The following is a 20700-nucleotide window of genomic DNA, read 5'->3' as shown; positions in this document are numbered from 1 at the left end:
AATATTCATAATACACAGTAAGTACATTATAACAGAAATGATATATTCCAACACGTGATTAATTGCAAAGCTTAGCTTGTGTCAACTCTTCCTACTACTGTAATAAGTAATTACAAGGTGAAAATATGGTCTCAGCATTGGTTAAATGAAACAAATGATGACAGAACAACTCAAAATGTTGATTAATTAGATCTAAATACATAGAAAATATATTTCCATTGTATAAGGCTGATTTTAGTGATGTAGATTTTGTTTGTGATTTTGTGGAAAGAGTTAGTTTTACACATTTTACTGTGATTTGTTTCATGTCGCATAATGTCCTTTGTTCACCTTTTAGTGAACTTCAAGTTTAAGTTTATGACCGTGCAAAAAGTACAAATGTTCTTGATATAGATCCGACCCACTTCTATGTTTCTTAGCTTAGAAAGGCATCTCTCCTGGGCTGACAGCGTGCTTGCATCGGAAATCTGATTTCGTATTGGTGAGCCATCATTCAAAGCAATTTGAATTCACATCAGCAGGAGCCCCCACATCCTCAAAAGCGCTTCACATTAATCCTGCCCACAGGGATGAAGACGGCAGCAGCAGCATCCTCTGTGGGCTCATCTTATAGCTCACCAGCAACGACTCTAGCTTTCAAGAAAAGACAATTAATGTGAAAAAGGACATTTCCATCTTTTCAATAATGAAGAGCAAACACAAACAATTATCTTTACATCACCAAAACCAGCAGAGAAGGTGAGACCCCCATCATGATGGATAGAAAGGACCTTAAGTACAAAATCAATAGTTTCGGGGTTTTTTTCTTGTTAAAGTATTATTGTGATTTTTATGTTGCCATTTACATTTATCAAGGACACAGGGTATACAAAATAACACTGGGTTCTTTTTTTTTTTTTAGCTTTTGACTGTGATAACTTTCTCAAAGGACCTCACAACATGGCCAACATTACACAGGAAATACAGCCAGTCCTCCTGTCTATTCTTCTGGGCAGGTGGATAGTTTCAGAACATGCCAGTGGGAGTCTTATGGTGTTACAGAACAAATTTCCACTTGACCTTGCTTTCAACACACCAGAATGGCCAAGTCAAGGATGAGATGGATAGCATGCTTAAAGTGAGGTCCAAACATTTGCTGCTGGGTTGGATTTGCTTTCACTACACGCAGAATGAATGAGAGAATGTCATCAGGCCAATGACCTTGCAGCTTTGTAAAGCAGACTAAATCCAACCAGCAGTCCTAAACCACATTTTCTGGAAATAAGCTCTGGGGCAAATTTCCTTGGAAGCGTCAACACAGACAGCTGGGACTGTTTTTTTTTTTTCCTCTTCCTTAGAAATATATGAAATCATTACATTGTTCCCAGCTGCCCCTTGTTGGTCAGTTATTCAACCAATTTCAACATTCACTATGAGTTATACATTAAGAACTGCTCATTATATTCTAACACCCACCATGACCCTATTCCCTCTTCGGTAAGGGTCTAGTGTGACTGAAGTGTCGGAATACATTAACCCAGAAAGATCTGGTAATCCAGTTGTTTAATAGACATAACCGGCAACTGCACTGTTCTGGTTTGTGTACAAACTATGTTATATGTAATCTTATGTGTTGTGTTATTTTTAAAATCACTGAGATTCACGCTAAGGTTCACTGCTGACCAAGTGCTTTTTAATATGAATCCTTAAATCAAAATTAATTTGTAAAACCACTGCAGTACATACCCTATGATATATTCATGTCTGGATATTGTCTCTGTAGACGACTCCATGCATTCAAGTACACACTGCAGGTATAAGTGTTGCTTTGAAAGATACACTGATCAATCCCAGGTGAGCAGGGGTCACACACAGACTGTACACGAAGATGTGCAGGTGAGAAGGTCAGTATGAAAACCAAATGAAGAGTGAATTGATTGAAATGTGAAATGTATATCAACTCTATACATAGTAATGTCTAACCTGATCAGTATTGTACAAAAGCAGCTTTGGGTTTGGCTTGGAAATGGAAGCAGCTACAGGGGGCCATCAAGTTATATATATATATATATATATATATATATATATATATATATATATATATATACATATATACATACACATACACATACACACACACACATATATATATATATACATACATACATACATGCATGCATACATTGTTCATGCCTGAACAAACCTGACTATATATATATATACCGCTAAAGAGCAGTGATCTTGTTTTCAGTTGTATTGTACGGTGGCCCTGAGGGTCAAAACACAAGGAAATTTCACATAACACAACAAAATTTTAGAAAATCAAATTGTTGAAAACACAACAACATTTTAGAAAACCAAATTGTTGGGACAAAACAACAACGTTTTAGAAAACAAAATTGTTGGGACAAAACAACAATGTTTCACAGAACTCAAGAACATTTAAGAAAACATAACATACTGGAAAACCCAACGTTGCTGTGTTTTGACCCTTGGTTTTTCAAGCTTGTACCTTTATCACTGAATGTACACACAATCTTTTATTTGTTTACAAGAAAATTCTAAAGAGCACCTTTAAGGTTGCAAGCAGTTGGAGGTTTCATTTAGCATTTAGACATTTAGCATGTAGCCCACCACGACAATGATGTTAAATGCTGATTTGAATCCTAACCGCCAACAGCAAAGTCAACTTTGACAAACAGCCATGGACAAAAAAGTTATTAAAAGAAGAGACTTCCTGTCAGTTGGTCCTGGCAAGTATAGCTAGACCTGAACACACACACACACACGCAAACAGACCTGAAGCGCTGCTTTATTCCCATCTGACAACAAATATGGATTTTTTTTTTCCTCAACTGAAGCATGTTGTTTGATGTCTGCAGAAAATACTCAGGGGACTTCATCACCCCCTCACCACACCCCCCACATGTACTTGAATAAACACATACTGTATGTGCATGCTTTTAATTTACCCAAGCCACAAACCAGGTCTGATTGATTCTGTATAAACACATAAATAATGAGTTTATTTTCCCTACTGTAGCCTACATAAGGTGTGTGAACACTTATTCTCCTTAACAAACCTTGACCACAGAACTGGAGCTCTTGACTCTTGAAGCGTCCTCTCTTCTAAAAAGCTCTCTCTCTCTTCTTCTGCCAAACACATGTGTCCAGGTGAGTGAGGCTCTTTGATGATGCTTGTAGTCAAATGAACGAAGATCATTGGATTTCAGCACAACACCCATCTTCCATCCATAATGTTAGAAGGCTTCATCTGTGTGTGTGGAGAAGGAGAGAAAAGATGTTTCAAATAAGCCCTGCAAATCAGGCTGTGCATTACCTCTCACACTTATTTCACATTTGGACCTACAACAAACTCACATTCCAGTGACAGAGACACATTAGTCTGTTTGAAGGGTTCTTTATCTTATCTTTCAGTGGCTGAAAGATAAGATAAAGCTTTCGGTCTAAACTACAGCCACTTTGGCAGAAGCAATGATTCAGGCATACTTTTGGTGATATATTAGACCACAAAGTTCACATTCTTGATTTCTGAAAATGAATAAATCACATATACTGAAATTTTTTATTCAAAGTAGTAATACCTCAACAGTATTAAGATACTCCATTAATGTTACTTAAGCTAAAGTTTTTAGATATCACCAGCATAATGTACTTAGGAATGTACTAAAGAGTGAGTGAGGACTGAATCAGGGATGACTTCATATTAAGCGAATCATTCATGAATAATCCCTGAATAAGTATGATCCAAGGACTATGTTCAAGATAGTGATGAGTTACTAGAGAGCAGACTGGGAGACGCTGTATGACTGAGTCATTGTGCAGTCGTTTCTGATAACCTAGGTGACGCTCATTAATTATTAATTAATTAATCCTAAACCACTGAGTAAAGTGAAACACAGTACGGAGCAGTTGAAGGTGCACAAAAGAGTAACTTATTAAGTTATTAGTAATTAACAGGTCTGTTTGGTAACTATTCTGTACTGATTCACTTTACTTGGAATGCTATTTTTAATTTTTTAAAATGCTATTTTTACATTTTTTTTTAATGCAATTTTTAATGTCTTTTAAATGAAAATGTTATGTCTTTTAATGTAATTTGTGTGTGCCTGTAAAGCACTTTGAGTTGCCTTGTGTCTGAATTGTGCTATACAAATAAACTTGCCTTGCCTTGGAGGTGCACGAAAAATGTAACTAATGATTAAGTAATAAATAATTAACGAATCACCTTTAAGTCACTTTTAAGTATAATCTTTCACTGAACTTGAAAGTACACAAAAACATTAATCATAGATTAAGTTACTTGTAATCAACAGGTCCACTTGGTAACAACTCCATCTTGATTCACCTCACTTGAAGATGAACGAAAAGGAACTAATGATTAAGTGATAAGCAAATAACAAGTAAGTTCTCAGTAGACTCATGCTCCACTTTACTTTTAGCTGCACAAAAAGAGTAACTTATTAAGTAACTAGTAACTGACGGGACTGTTTGTTAACTACTCTGTATTGTTTGACTTTACTTGGAGGTGCACAAATAGAGTAACTAGTAATCAAAATGAACAGCTAACAAGCTACTTGGTAACTGCTTTATATTGTGTTTCACTTTAGTACACAATGCCTAAGTAATAAATCAGTATTTAGTAGTCAATTAGTCCTCACTAGTGGCACTCAGTGGCTGATATATAATTAACCAGGAACACGTGATGAAAAAAGTGTTTAGAATGTGGATTCACAGATATTAATGAAGTAATCATTACCTACTGATAAATTAATATAGCATCTCCAAATCTGTTCCCTTTGCCCTATTCATCATTAACTGCTACATAATCATCCCCCTCTAAAATGTAGTGGACCTGAAGAATATAGCCGCACAGAACGGAGATAGCCTACTCATGTAAAGGAAATGTATACAATCCTATGTGCAGTTAGTTGAGTAATTACATTTCGTTACATTCCACCGCTGGTGCTGAAGCAGAGACAGACACACTTGGCCAGAGACGCCCAACTGGCTGCTCCTCTTCTCTGACAATGACACTCTGACGGGCGGCAGCTCTCTTTCACTGAACTCACACATGATCAAAGACCCATTCATTCTCTCTCCATCTCTCCCCCCCTCTCTCTCCCTCTCTTAACAAATCGTGTCAAAGAAAAAAGCGGAGCTGTGTGGGGAGAAAGTTGCGCGGGGGGGAAAGGAGATGCGCGGAGCTGCTGCCGACACATTCTGCTCATCACCACGGACAGCGGGCGGTCGGGAGCTCGGATCGGACTCAAGCTATGCGTCGGTGTTGGAAGACCACCGGACTAAATTGGAAATGAGGAGATTTGTTCGGGGGAATGTACTTGTTTCAATTTGATCCGACAGAGCCATTTTTCTCTGCTTTAATTTCTTGCGTTTTCCTCTCCACGTTCTTGTCTTGATCCGTGAATTAATCATAAATGTGGCGTGTGCGTAATTAAAAAAAACATGTAGCTCTGCGGTGGGATCGAGTCGCTGAGCATAGCTTTTAGATACCACCAGCGCAGGCATGATCTGAATATTCAGTTTCGCCTATACTCTTAACACGGGCATTGTTTTAAAGCGTGTGGCTGCCGTGCGTAAAAGTCGTGGCACTGTTCCCGGCTATACTCGCGCTTGACGCACGGCACAGCGGGTGAATCCTGTATTTTCCGAGTCAGATAGAGCGAGACAGCCATAATCAGTGTTATAAAAAACGTTGGAGAGACAACAACGACTGTAATACTGTGGTTTTTCATTAACTGCAGCGGCTTCTCGTGCGTAATTACAGACACGACTTCTTGTGGCGCTGTCTCTGTTCTCCCGTCTGTGTGTCCAGAGCGCACACTGGCATGCTATGAATCACTCTCACCCGCTTTGGCACGTACATCTGAGAGAAGATACTGGACTGTAGCTCAAAGCGCTCTCTCGTCGTTTTTATTGGATACCTTGTACGGATCTGCATCTGGACTCCGTGGCACCACACTGTTTCCCACAATGGATGCCCTGGACCAGACCCGCTCGCTTTCCCTCTCATCCGACCTCAACTCCTCCTTTGAGGACACTCCCTCACCCTTCATCCTCTCCTACCCCTGCCTCTTCAACCTGTCCTCCAACCTGTCCACTCAAAGCATCCCCTTTCAGGGCAGCAGCACCTTGATGACAGCAGTCATCTCCCTCACGGTCTTCATGGTGGGTCTGACCGGAAACACTCTGGCAATTTACGTGGTGCTGCGCTATGCCAAAATGAAGACAGTCACCAACATCTACATCCTGAACCTGGCTGTGGCCGATGAGCTCTACATCATCGGGCTCCCTTTCCTCACCACACAGAACGTGCTCTCCTATTGGCCGTTTGGCTCCTTCCTGTGCCGTGTGGTCATGACGGCGGACTCGATGAATCAGTTCACGTCTATTTTCTGCTTGACGGTCATGTCCATCGATCGGTACCTGGCCGTGGTTCATCCAATACGCAGCACCAAGTGGAGGCATCCCCGCGTGGCCAAGGTGGTGAGCGCAGCCGTGTGGGCCGTGTCCTTTGTGGTGGTCCTGCCTGTGGTCATCTTCTCTGATGTTCAGGTATAAACCTCAGGCCTTGGTCCACACCCTTTAAGTGCTGAGTAGCTGCAAGTGGCTTAATAGCTGCCTCTGATTTGAAACAAAAAGAAGAAGAGAGAACCCCCCCCAGGCACTAAGTTAACGTTAAAGGTGCAACATGTAAGAATTGGCCAGCTGTAAAATTAATATTTAAACAAACAGGGGGCAGCAAATCACTAGAGTAACTGCTAACGGCTACTGCTGTTAACTATTTAGCTCAAGTAGCCGTGCAGCTAGCAGGCCTGACTCGAAGTTTGGAGCACTGGGGAAATGTTGCTGTTTACACCGCTGGTCCAGGGGCTTTGGACCAGGACGGACCAAGAGAGTAGAGTACACGTTGCAGTGGACAGTACAGAGATGTCATAACGACAAAACTGTTACATATATACTCTCTGTTGATAATCTTGTTCTTTTTTGAGTGTTTTCAGTGAAAATTCTTACATATTGCACTTTAATTTTTTAAAATTATTTAAAGAGCCACAGATTGATGCAGATTAGCAAATCTTCTATCTCCACTCCTTTCTATGAGGGATCATGTGCCTGTAATGTGCCATGCGCAGTGACTGCTGATCCTGAAAATTTAAACACTCTTTTTGCATCTTGAAGTGAATTGGAACAAGGGTAAGTTATTTAAATTGAATCTCCACGTCAGACTCACATGTTAGCCAGGCTCCATGTAGGAGCAGCCGATTGCATTTGACTCAGGGCGAAGTGTAAAACGTAGGTTTCATTCTGACATTTCACGAGTGGTGGTGAGTAAAGAAGCAAAAAAAAATAATAAAAAAAATAAAACATCTGATAAGGTGCACTGAAGTTAAAAGAGATGGGTTTTGGGTTAGACAGCAGCACAGTATTAGGATCATTTTTCACCACTTTGCTTGGGTGACTTAATAAAAACGAAACCCAAGCAGACTGTGCGGTCAGTTTTTAGTGCAGGAAAATTTAATTTTAATATTCTCGAAAAGGTTAAACTCCTCTTACAACTTAAATAAGTAAGGTGTGTGTTTAAAAACAGGGGTCCAGGGGCTGTTCCAAACGTTTATTAGAGTGCAAAATAAAGATGGATGATTTTTTCTGGACATTAAAGGTGATATAAGAATGTACGATGAGTGGAACACAAGGTGTAAACGAGAGAGGATTAAATGAATAGCATTTCAAGGTATCAAGGCTCTACAATATGTTTTAGTTCACTAAAGAACTGAGTAATATTTATGTCAAAGCCAATAAGTAAGCTCTGGTTTATAAGATTTTTTCTATCATCATCTTTAAATCAAAGATTTTATTTAAACATTATCCAAGATGTTTCCAACGATGTTTGAACCCAGACAAATCCATGATTGTATTCAAAGTGAGGGCCACCTGTCATCATAACTAGGTGACTGCCAGATGATGCTTCAGAGAGTGAGGAGGGAAGTAGGCAAAGGTGACTTCGACACATCAAAACAACATGATCGGACACTACAACACAACATCATCAAACCATCTATTTTGTTTGACGTTGTTTTGACTGAGAGAACCCCCAGTGGCAGAGATGACATACTTTTTTCTAACGATAAACAATACATTTGCTCCTTTCAGCACTGTTTGCTGTTCATGTCATTGCACTTTAACAAACCCACTGAGACTAAGTGACTTGAGTTTTTACATTTCCTTGTTAGTGCATTCAACGACACTGACATTTGTGTTCCACGGACACCTGCCAAATAGCAAACAGATGTGAGAAACAACCTGGCAGCCGACTGCTGGGACCACCTGACGAAGCACATATACAGAATGTGTCTGTTTGTAACACTTAATTTTATTGGAGCGCTCTAAGCTACTTTAAAACATTTTTTTTTTATATTACCACTTAAATAAATTATGACAGTGTGAAATGTGTGCAATAGTTCCTCAGCTCTACTGAACATTTAAGTGTCTTCTAACATGTTGTTTTACAGCTTGGCACGCTACCGTTTGCTCGCTACAGCCTGCTGACAACTTTTACAGTGAGGAAGCTGTAACAGAAGATGCGCCCACCTCTTTACCAACAGGTCCAGCACCAAATGGCAAACTGTCTGCGGTTAATGACTCTCTGCTGAACACGGCGGTGCAGCTGAAGGCCAATATATTTCCCTCAGGAGCTGCTGGAAAGCAGAAAATAGAGCTGAGCTGGAAAAACAACCCAGACGCACTGCAGTTTAGAACGCATGCAGGAGCTATTGTATGGAAAGGAAAGTGTTGCAGGAAGTTCTGCAACAGCAAGAAAACACAAAAGCTTGAAGAAGAAAAGGGAGGAGAAGAATGTAATCAGTGACGAAGCTGCTTTCATACATGTTGGTGACGTACTGCTGAAGGCCACTGGTTTGACAATAACGGGACAAAGGAAGGCCTTGTTAGTAGCAGAAAAACTTACAGAAGCAAATAATGTCATTTGCAGTCCTCCAAACATCCCTTTTCTGCATAATTTAAAGCTTTGTATTCTGACACTTGCTATGGGCCTCAAAGTCTTGTTCCCCACCTATGTTTTAGCAGATAATGAATATTTAAATGTATCTCAGGTTATATAATTTCCCCCTGTAGGACACGTTTAACTCCTGCAACATGATCTGGCCGGAGCCACAGAACGTGTGGTCGACAGCCTTCATCCTCTACACCGCCACAGTCGGCTTCTTTGGACCGCTGCTCATCATTTGCCTCTGCTACCTGCTCATCGTTATCAAGGTGTGTACACTGTATGTGCGTGTACGACGCTGATTAAAAAGGCTCGTGTAAATTCATACTGTAATCTGCATCGACATAACGATCACCCCCCTCATCAGCATCCTCCCCTTCATTTTGGTCGCTCCACACTCTCATGATGAAAATGTCTGTGGTGTTCTCCCCCGCAGGTGAAGTCCTCGGGGGCGCGGGCGGGCTTCACAAAGCGCCGGCGTTCGGAGCGCAAGGTGACGCGGATGGTGGTGGTGATTGTGGTGGTGTTTGTGCTCTGCTGGCTGCCTTTCTTCATCATCAACATGGTCAATCTGGTGGTCATCATCCCAGAGTCCAGCGCCACTGCCGGCATCTACTTCTTCGCTGTCATCCTGTCCTACGCCAACTCCTGCGCCAACCCGGTGCTCTATGGCTTCCTGTCGGACAACTTGAAACAGAGCTTCAGAAAAGTAGGGTGAACATACCCTTGGTTTAAAACTGTGTGAAGCTTAAGGAAACATTCAACGTCTTATTTTGTTTTTTTTGAGACGAGAAGATCTATACCGTCTTAATGACTTTCGGTCCGTTATGAAGCCACAGCCTGCAGCAGCACTTTAGCTTAGCTTAGCTTAACAACTTAAAGCAGGAGGAGATAAATAGCCTAGTTCTGTGCAGTGGCAAAAAAAAAAATATATAAAATAAAAAAAATAGAAAACGAATGCAGATTAGCAAATTATTTCACTCCAGTCCTTAAACAAACTGAAGTTGCGGTTCTATGAGGGATTATTATGTGCTGTGTGCAGTGACTGATTCTGCAAACTCCACTTGTCTCAAACACTCTCTTCCTTCTTTAGACTATATTGGAACAAGGATACACTATTTGAATTGAATCTCGACGTCAGACACACATGTGCACGCTTCTTCTGTCAGCCAGGCCCCCAGTCAGGAGCAGCGGATTGCAATTTGACTCACGGCGTGTGTAAAAAGTAGATTTCATTCTGGCATTTCATGGGGGGTGTTGAGTAAAGATGCACAAAAAATAATCAAGCTAGATGTGCGGTCAGTGTTGGTGCAGGAAAATAAACATTTAATTTTCTCCAAAAGGTTAAACTCCTCTCACAGCTTGAATAAGTAAGGTGTGTATTTAAACACAGGGGTCCAGAGGCTGTTCCAACAGTTTTTATTAGTGTGCCAAATAAAGATGGATACATTTTTGAAATGGTGAAATAAGAACATATTAAGAATGGAACAAAAGCCGTGAACGGGAGAGGATTAAATCAATAGCCTAGGGCAATCAAAAGGCCACAGGATCTATGAAATGGATATTGATTCTTGCCTCTCCTGTTTTCTAGCCTGGCTGTCAAATGCTTGTATCCTATTTTGTGCTCACGGTCAATGAACAATCAACACGATGGCTGCTGTTGGCCCTGGAGATTTCTGACACACTTTGGTTACGGGTACTTGTTTTCGTGGCCCTGCAGGTGCTGTGTGTGAGGAGTATGAGGTGCAAGGCCAGCGGCGTGGATGATGGCGACCCCAGCGCTCCACGGACTGAGAAAACCACGGCACACGACTGCATCCTGCTGTCGCCTCGTAACCAGGTTTACCACGACCCCCAGAGCAGCCAGGTAGTCTCTGTGTGCGTTAGTGTGTGTAGGCAAAAGATTAATTTCGGGGTGGGAGGGTAAATGGGAGTTTAATTGAGTAGAAAGGACAGACTTGGAGAGATGTGATGATGAAATTTAAAAATAAAACCAATAATTAGTGCAGCACAGATTTAAATGATTTTGTTTCACGGCAAGCGGAAGAATGTCATGCACTCACATACAGACACACACAGAGACACTGCAGCTCTCTGCATCAGCAGTCAGTCTGATGCATAAGTTTCCACAGTTCTCCTCATTAGGACACTTCCGATTCAATCAACAGGCAGGTGTGTGTGTGTGTGTATGTGAGAGAGAGAGAGAGAGAGAGCAGCTAATCAAAGATATATGGTAAATTAATGCAGCTGTAGAGGCAATGATGACAGAAAATTCCGAAGGCGCGAGTAAAAGATTGCAAGATTAGTTTTCGTCCGTGTGTGTGTGTTGGGCCGACATGAAAGGAGATAGCTTTGACTCGTGGGGCCTCTTAAGTGTCCAATTAGATAACTGGAACAAGAGCAGCGAGGTGCATTAGCCTGACAGAGTGGCTCTGATGAGACTCTGCCAGAGCTCCTTCAACCGTATCAAGGTTAACAAAAGTACTGCTTCCTCCACAAGTCACAGCAGACTGTAGGTTGAGTGCTCGTTTAACAGATTTCTCGTTATTCTCAGAGGAGAACTTCGAGTCATATCTGTTTGTCACTCAGTGTGACCGAGCATGCGGTGAGAAATACATTAGCAGAGCAAACCTATGTGTCTGTTTGTTTGCTCACATGTCGTAAGATTTTTCTTCAGTCTCTGTTTGAGAAAGAGCCTCCTGTGAGTGGGTGGGGCTTTAACTCCTTCTGAGCGTGAGGCCGGTTAAAACAAGCGCGGCAATGGTGTACTCAGTCACTAACAATGAACACTCCTATATAGGTTTTAGATTTGAGGGCCTTTAGCAGACTTTTGTCCAAAGCGGCTTACAATAAATGCTGATGGTGCCGACCAGCGCATCAGGAGCACATCAGTATCTTGCCATGGACACTTTCACATGCAGACCAGGGGAATCGAACCAGCGACCTTCCGATAACAAGATGCCAACTCTTCCCCCGAGCCACAGATGCCACATATATAGAAAAGTTATTAGTAAATGTAAATAAATGGAACAGCTACTGCACAAAAAAAGGCTAACCATAAATTCTATCAGTGGGCTGAGTGGGCTTTTATTCGAATCTCTCAAGGTCCCGCTTTGTAGAAATTGAGTTTTTCAGACCTTTTTTGGTTATTTTTCAGGATGAGGTGCTGTAAAAAAGATTGTGATCAAAGTATCAAAGTGCTCAATCAAACTCTGCCTTCAAATGAGCTGTCAGGACATCTGTAGCGCTGTGATGTCACAGCAATACCGTTACCTCTCTTAGCCGCACCCCAGCGCGGCTGTGGTAGAAAAAAACGCCGGCTGAGCTGATGAAAAATCCCCGCGGGTGGCTTCCTGCTCAGACCCGTGAGAGTTGACCAACCAGAGCAGACTGGGCTTTTCTGAGAGGGGTGCCATAAAGAGACAGGAGCTTTTCTTTAGCGGAATCCCAAATTAAATGTACTAGTGCATTGCCCGTAGGAAGCATGTATTCCTATAGAAAAGTGGGAGGTTTAGTAGCTTTTTCATGGATGGCAAAATGAGGTTGTGTTTGAAGGTGGGACGTCAGGGATATAACTTTTGATTATACCATTATATTATTTCCCCTTAAGAACTATTTACCTTGTCTTGTTTGGTTTCATTATTTTCAGCACAACCTCACATATGTGACTGTACCGTTATTTTTTTTATTTTGACATATTATATTAACACTATGGACCTAAAATCACAAAATAACATAAAATCAGAGTAGCAAAAAGTTATTTTTTACTGTGAAAATCACAAACAGTTTAATGAACCAATTGCATTAGTTATAATGCAAATATAAATTGTTGTTTGCTAAATTTTTGCATTAGTTTTTGAAATTTACAAAGTTATATGTAACTATTTACATTTTAATGCAGGCAATGCCTCAGGCTCCTCAGCTCATTCCTACCTGTTCCACATTCAGCCATCTCCTCCTTGTTCTGACTCACAACACAAAAAATGACTACACTACACATTAAACACACCACACAACAAACTAACTATACACTCCAAACACGTTATATATCACAAATCTCTCAACTCTCAAAACTCGCTCTCTCTGTCGCTGTCTGCATCACCGCCTCTGTCCCTCCCACAACTTCCTGTTCCTCAACAACCAAACTTGCTGCTTGGACACTCTCGTGACAAAAGCCTGTTTTTACCGTTTCTTCCTGCACCAGACACAAAGTAAACGTGACGGCAATGTTCACGAAAAAGCGTGGCGGACATTATTTACCCCAAGTCCGGTTTTGGACGTGCCGGTGCGTCCGGAATTTGTAAAGCATTTATGAAATAATTTATTAACGGTGTCATTGCAGTCCAAACAAATGCGAAGTTGCACACCCTTGAAACACACAGCAGCCATGTTGTAAGTCTCAGGTCAGTCTGATCCTGATCCACAGAGATATTTGATAAACACACACACACACACACACACACACACACACACACACAGACAGACAGACAGACAGACAGACAGAGATTCCTTGCTTTTATAGAGAGATGAACCTTGCTCTATACTACAGCACTGAGGTAGTGACTAGAGATTTAGTTTGCTCCTGAATACTGAAAGGTTGTGATAATGCGCAGGCATGAATCCAAATCAGTACAGTTTTGTTGTTGAATGGCAGGGGGTTAAAAAGGAACAATGCACTAAAGGCTGCGTCAAGTTCAAGGTAATTAATACATAAGTAGCTTATAATATTCTTGTTATTATTCAGCTTGGTAGCAAATATTTTCAGTCTGCTTTAAACATAGAGACGACTCATCCAGGTAACTGTGAGGCAAAGGTCTGTCCACCCCTTCTCCTCTTTTTTATCATCCCAATGTTTTTGCTGCCTTTTCTATTTCTTTATGTCCCTACGTGACTCTGCCTCTCTTCATCCTCTCTTTGAAGATCTCTCCTCAGACTCCAGCCTCACCAACCTCTCACACAGCAGACCTGCACCGCTCCAGCCCTACTTTTCCACCTCCCTCCACTTGCCCTGGAATGGAACCCACCCCGGCCACAATAACCTCCACAGCAGCCTCAATGCTAACTTCCATGGTAGCCACAGCTGAACTGCCCTCCATCACTGTGTTGACTAAGCCCTCCACCTGTGCAACCATAGCTCCTCAGGAACAGTAGCAAATTGACGATGAACGTCGGGCTGATTTAGGAGGTGAAAGTCGAAGCTTTTCTTCTGAAAAGAGGAGGAAAAACAGGGTATGAGACTATAAAGACAGTTGTTGGAGAGATGGATCCGCTCATCAAAGTGGCCAATAGTGATGTTTTTTCTGCAGATACAATGTAAAAATCCATCTATTAGACTGTCCTTTGACGCACACATGAACACTCATGCATTGTATCCATGCCTCATATCAGTGACAGAGCCTCATGTATATTTTACATGTCTTGGTGTGTATGTACGACTGAACTGTATGAGTCATCCATCTCTTTACCATTTTTTGTCGATCCGACGTGCCATCTGACATAAGTGCCTCTGCAGCCGCTCTCTGCAATCATCAAGGCTCGAAATGGTCACAGACACACTACACCCTCCTTCTCTCATTTCCTGTTAATCTGTAACACCACGTGCAAGAATGTATTTACCTTTCAGAAGCAAAAAATTCCATTGAGAACACAAATAGAGCCAGTGGAGAAGATTGCCTGCGGATACTCCTGCGGCATTACAGGGTTCTTTTTTGCAACCACACTGTGATTTAGGCTGAGAAAAAAGGGGTTATTTTCAGATAAAAATCTTGCCTACTACAGCTTTATTAAACAGCTCAGCTAATTGTGTGCACTGATACAGCATCAATCTTTTCGGTGTTATCGTAAAATTACATTTCTCTGTTTTAAGCTGCTTCTTTACCTAATGACGATGGGTAAATTGTGATGAATGAATATGATATCCGTACAGCTTTGTGTAAAAAGTCTGCGGTGATACTTTTTGTATACTGTTTGTATTTTCAGAGAATGGCTTGCTCACCGCTCGTCAGCTTCTCAGTCACAGGGACTGTGACTCGCCTGCTCAGTGTCTTTCTTTGAACATGTAGCCAGCATTGAACAACAAACCTCAGATGTCTTTGTGTAACTGCCTCTTGATTTGTGAGTTTGTGCCGTGGCATGTGTGTGTGTGTGTGTGTGTGTGTGTGTGTATGCATATGTGTGCGTGTGTGCATGTACATTTGTGGCTGCTCATGTGTATGTATGCACATGTTTTCTCTCTGCAGAAGCTGTCATGCTGGTAAAGCCGAGGTTTATTGTTGCTATAATGTTATTGTGATATGTTTTTATTGTGTGACCGTGTTTTGCTCAGTGCCTCGTGTACTGATTAATTGATTGACGCCTCTGACGCATTGTACCAATCACATTGATCAACACAGGTAACCATGGCTGCAATGTCTCTGCTTGTGCAACGCCTGTTTAAGTGGTGAAACAGACAAGAATGAATTTAACTGCAAAAAAAACCTCAAATGGTAATCCCACCAATTGTACACTTAAAGTGTTATTACAGGTCTGAGGGAGAACGCCTGCATTTGTGAAAATTAGCATAAAGCCTTTTGCGGCTCCGATGGTAGCAGCCTATAATCTGATAGAGTGTCTATAGGAGTGCAATGATGAAACCTGCTGCGTACATTACCCAGTAGGTAATGTAGTACTGCAGTAGTGCTCCCCAAGACCTGTAGGCACACTTCAGTGTGTAAAATTGGTGTAGTTACCCTTTAGAAAATTACAATAAGGACAAAGCCTCTCGTTTGCTGTTAGTAGCGTCAGTGGCCATTGTACAAGCACAAAATATGCTCATGTATTATTTTGTTAGGATGTCTACAGTATTGCTCTGTTATTGCCTCTGTAAACAGTACCTGTTTTCAGTTATTGTGTTCAAGGTAATTAAATGAAGGTGGATCAGAATCAAATAACTTTCACTTTAAGGAGTTGTGGTAGCACATATTTGGGTGGGATCGATTTAAGGAAATATCAGCGAGTAGTTTGGCTTTCTCAGTCACTATTCATCCGTGTAAAGAGAAACATGAAGCCGATCAGGTGAATATTTTGAGAGGAGGCGATGACAGGGAGACTAATGGAAACTGTCCCTGCAAGGAAAAAAAGAAAAAAAAAATCAAGGCTGTTTATAATGAAGGCTTTTACATGCAAATACAGCGTCTGTGTTGTATATATTTTTTTCCAGAATATTTATTGTTGTTCAGATGCTTCAGTGCTGTTGGGCTCTTTGGAATAAACTGGTTTGATCCTAAACCAGACATTTCATCTTGCTGTCTGCACACAAACACACACTTACATCTTCGCTCTGTCACTGTCAAACTATAGAAATTATAGAAGAACAAGCAGCCTGCACTTTTCATCAGGCTGTGAGATGGACAGCATCAGCCAGAGACTCGCACATTGTAACCACAGCTGGTAAAGATGGAGCTGCTTTTAAATTACTTTATAAACTGGTTATTTTCCCTATAGTAATACCTAGGAACTTATAAATTGATTTGCGAGTAAAATGTACAACAACAAGACTATCATGTCTCACTATGTGAGGTGATGTATATGCATAGCAACCAGTCAAATTACACACAGTGGTTAAAGTTAGAGGCACAAACACTCCACACTCAATTAAACCGAAAGCAAACACATCTCCAGCTGTGTGTAAAGGTCCTGAAAATGTATTTCCTCCTTCAGTTTCACTGATAGGATCCTACATGAACACCATGTTTTATGCCATATTTGGAACAGTTAATTTTGTTATTTTAATTAAGAGATTTTGCCATCTTTTTTTTAATTATGTTTTTTTTTTGTTATACACAAATGAGGATTTATCAGTTTATTCTGATCAAAAACAAAAACACACGTGACTATTTGTGTTAAAATGAATATTACTGAGGGATATTTTTGTTACTTAATTAATCATGAATATTGAAGATTATAGAAAGATTTGAAGGTTGGCGGTTTTCATTTGGGAAATGCACAGTCTGTAATTTCGGCAAAGCCAGGCAGCTCTTGCGGAGAAAGGCTGGAGCAGAGCCAGACCTTAAGGAGTTTATGCTGAACAATCATCTCTAGTTTATTAATCTACGATTTCCTTCAGAGAATAAAAGGATTTGCAGAAATCTCGTACTGTGTTGTTTTCTGACTCTGTCGGTGTGTTTCTACTTTCCCAGAGAGGTCTTTGAAGTGAGCCCATCTTTGTAACGACCACAGACTGGATGTCAGTTTGAGTCTCCGTCATTACTTTTTTAGCCTCTCACACACCACCACAGGCAAATGTACACACAGTTAATAGCATAACGTCCTAAATTATACATTGTTGCATGAAATAATTTATATTATCTAGTCCCCCAAGACTGATGTCACAGATATGCACTTGTGCATGCATATGTGTACTTTTGATTATTTATTTGGATATACTTCATTTTCTCAAACTCACAGCTGTGAGAGGACTGAGAAAATAGATGAGTCGCAGGCAACATCTTGTTTTATGAACCTTTCTTAAACCTGCAGTTTATATTGAGCAACATCGAGCAGATGAGCGAAATGTCTCAGGATAAGTGCCTTTGCAAAGAGGTCCCTTTCTATCTTGGCGTGACTCAGTATGACTCGGCATATCAAAACAATTGTGGCAGGATGTTGATGGAGGCTCTCAGTCATCCAGGTCATGGTAAATCTAGGTGCTGTATCGTAGGCAACTGGACTTGTTTCAGTTTCTTGAAGATGTTTCACTTCTCATCCAAGAGGCTTCTTCAGTTCTAACTAACTGGAGAGGCTTTAAAACCCTGTGTGGGTGTGACATAACAGAGTCATTAAGGACAAGCGGCGTGAGCTCCGAGTTTCAGAGTCATTAAAGGGCCCACACATCGCCCAGACTCAAACCAACGGCCAACCGCCTTTATCTGACCACTTCGTTGCCTCTCGTCTGACCCGTTTAGCAGAAAAGTTGCATTGAAACATACCAACTACTGCCAACTACACAGTAGCATGTGCGTTCTGCGCTTCTGCGAGATGCCATAAGTCTCCTTAACATCGAATGGCGCCAGTCTCGTACCAGTACTCTAAAACATGAAAACAGGAAATGATGGAACAGAGTGCACACCATAGATTATCAGATTAGAAAAACAAAGTGTACACAGTATTGGCTCAGTATTCGTTTGACCTGAGAAGAAGTTTGTGAAATACAATACAGTACTCAGAATGGTCATTGAACACCTAGCACACAACCAATCAGAATGGTCATTGAACAGCTAGCACACAATCTATCAGAGCAAATCAGTGCAACTTGACCTTTGGCCGAATGTGCCAGTGGAAGATCTCCACAGCTGTTGAGCTTGGTAATTGATGTGAAAGACTTTCCTGAATATATCGATCCCTGCTTCCATTCACATGTGACCCCATGGAAGAAACGTTTCAGGACATTCCAGGGAGACACTGCATCTGTGAAGGGTGTATAGAATGAAATTGTGTCAAAGTGCTTTGCATTTGTTTCAGTGTGCTTTGTGTGCACTCAGGTGTGAAAAAGTCACTGGCGATGTTAAGAGTTAAAATGAAGTAGAGAGCATTTGTTTAGTCATAATTTTGGTTATAGTTTGTCACTCTTGTTCGACATCACTTGTATTCCAACAGTTGTTCGTCTGGTTGGGCTTATAAACATTTCTATTTGAGAAAATAATGTCAATTTACCTTCTGAACCATCATTTTGATCTTTGGTCTAAGTTAAATCCGCTTAAGTTTTGACCTTTTGGCCATTTCCCATTTTATGAATTTGTAAAATGAACTAATAGCTGAACAAATAAATAAATGAAGGGAAGAGTAATTGTGTATTTAAGAGTGACAGCAACTTAAATATCTCATCTGTGTCATAAAAAAAACATGTCTAATTAAAAGCTTCAACTGCTAATTATCAACACAATTAACACTTGAGAGACGATGTTTTACAGGCTATTCTTATGTTACCGACTTCAATTACATGTTCGATTCCCACCCACACAAACCCAGAGCAAACCACCTGTAATCACATTTACATATGAATCAGTATTAGTACTAATTGATGAATCCTACTTATCACATCAACTGTAACCTTTCAGCTCAAGCACTTTAAGACCTGTAAGTCTCTCTAACACACTGTTTCATCCTTTCAACCAGCCATCAGTCCAATGCTGTCGTTTCTCTTTTGGTAAGACTGTGATTGGAGTAAAAAACATGTCAGTCAAGTGGCCATCAAGGCTCGTTATGTGATCTCTGCAAAATGCTCCCTCCACCGTTGAAGACTTGATGTTAATCACCTTGGGTTTGACTGTCACTCAGTATATGTGTGCAGAGACTTACAGGCTGACTGACTGTTTACTCTGTCACTTGACTCATGATGAAAATAATCACAATGACAACAGCTGAAGACCCCATTAACATGATCCTATAGAGGAGGAAATGAAGGCAGCTGGGGGGAGAATGATTAGATTATATAGAAAGCAGGAAATGCATCAATCTTGACGCCCCGTATCTGTGGGACAGAGATAGCATCCTTTAAATTACTTTTGCTTACATTCATAGCACTGTGGGCACTAAAGTCAGACATTTTTAATCCCTATAGGCTTTCATTACCAATTACCTTACACATGTCTTAGGAAAAGTGGTTTAAAAAAAGTTTACCATAGAACTTCCAGTCAGCTGCCACATGGAGTAGACGCAACGCGCAAGAGCTCCTACCTACTCTGCTTTTTTTCAGTCATTCACTCCATATTATGCAAATTTTAAAACCTCTTTCAACCAGCTGGAAAACAAATTCGACCAGGTCCGCTCCACAGTTGACGAGCATGGCCAGCACCTTCTTGGGTCTCGAGCTCGCCACGGAGGACCTGAGCCAGCGTGTCAGTGGGCTAGAAAATGTCTGCTCTAGCCCACAGGAAAGCAACTCCAAGCTAACAGCTAAAGTCATCAACTTAAAGGGTCACAGCAGAAGACAAAACATTTGCATCCTGGGACTAGTGGAGTATAATGAAGGTGGGCGACCTACAGCTTTTTTCTCCGATTTGCTGTGCAAGGTTTTTGGAAAAGAGAAGCTCCCATCTTCACCCAAGATTGACAGAGCCCATCGTTCGCTAACAGTAAAACCGGCCCCCGGACAGAGACCACGCCCAGTCATTCTCCGTCTGCACTGCTACCAGGTCAAGGATTTCCTGATCTGCGAGGCCCGCCATAGAGGGAAGCTAGAGTTCCACGGCCAGCAAGTTTGAGTTGTCACAGACTATAGCCCCGAAGTTTTGAGCCAGCGAGCCGAGTACAGAGAGTACGGATCTTTACAACTGAGGGCTCAAACCATCTCTTCTGTATCCCACATGGCTCCGCATCACTCTTCCCGACGGAGACAAGAGGTGGCTACGCTCAACCGATGAGGCGCAGAAATACATCGATGGCCCTCCTCCTCCATCTCTTCAACCGTAAACAACTGCTTGATGGCTATGCCTGACTGTTTACAACCGCTAACATGCTATCCTTTACTCTGGACACTGGTTTTGGAGATCAGACCACAGCTGGTATAGAGCAGCTTACTTAACTATTAGTATCACACTCACCTTGGCTGCATGTATGTGAGTATACCCCCCAGACTTTAACTCAGTGAACTGCTACGTGCAAGTGAGAGGAAAGCCCGCCAGAGTCTATGCTAATCT

The 20700-nt window shown here is 41.4% G+C and overlaps 1 protein-coding gene across 2 annotated transcripts; it reads left to right on the top strand.

Moving 5' to 3' along the window:
• Positions 1 to 4966: 4966 nt before the first annotated feature.
• Positions 4967 to 16291, top strand: LOC115592278 (somatostatin-like receptor F_48D10.1). Of its 2 annotated transcripts, none has more exons than XM_030434882.1 (5): positions 4967 to 6576; positions 9154 to 9294; positions 9462 to 9734; positions 10746 to 10865; positions 13946 to 16291. In XM_030434882.1, exons 1-5 carry the CDS (start codon positions 5995 to 5997, stop codon positions 14174 to 14176), a joined length of 1347 nt encoding a protein of 448 aa, XP_030290742.1. In that variant the 5' UTR covers positions 4967 to 5994; the 3' UTR covers positions 14177 to 16291. The 2 variants fall into 2 exon arrangements, with proteins under 2 accessions (XP_030290742.1, XP_030290733.1); XM_030434873.1 differs by having other exon boundaries at positions 10746 to 10892.
• The last annotated feature ends 4409 nt before the right edge of the window (positions 16292 to 20700 follow it).

The sequence above is a fragment of the Sparus aurata genome, chromosome 1 (genome assembly GCF_900880675.1).
Source record: "Sparus aurata chromosome 1, fSpaAur1.1, whole genome shotgun sequence".
NCBI lineage: Eukaryota > Metazoa > Chordata > Actinopteri > Spariformes > Sparidae > Sparus > Sparus aurata.
This window is presented reverse-complemented; position numbering and strand designations above follow the sequence as displayed.

Bases quoted from the DNA above. Each gene is read 5' to 3' on its own strand.
- LOC115592278 (XM_030434873.1), top strand. From the start codon at position 5,995: ATGGATGCCCTGGACCAGACCCGCTCGCTTTCCCTCTCATCCGACCTC. The intron at 9,295-9,461 runs GTGTGTACACTG...TCTCCCCCGCAG, and splicing joins ACCTGCTCATCGTTATCAAG to GTGAAGTCCTCGGGGGCGCG. The intron at 10,893-13,945 runs GTAGTCTCTGTG...CTCTCTTTGAAG, and splicing joins ACGACCCCCAGAGCAGCCAG to ATCTCTCCTCAGACTCCAGC.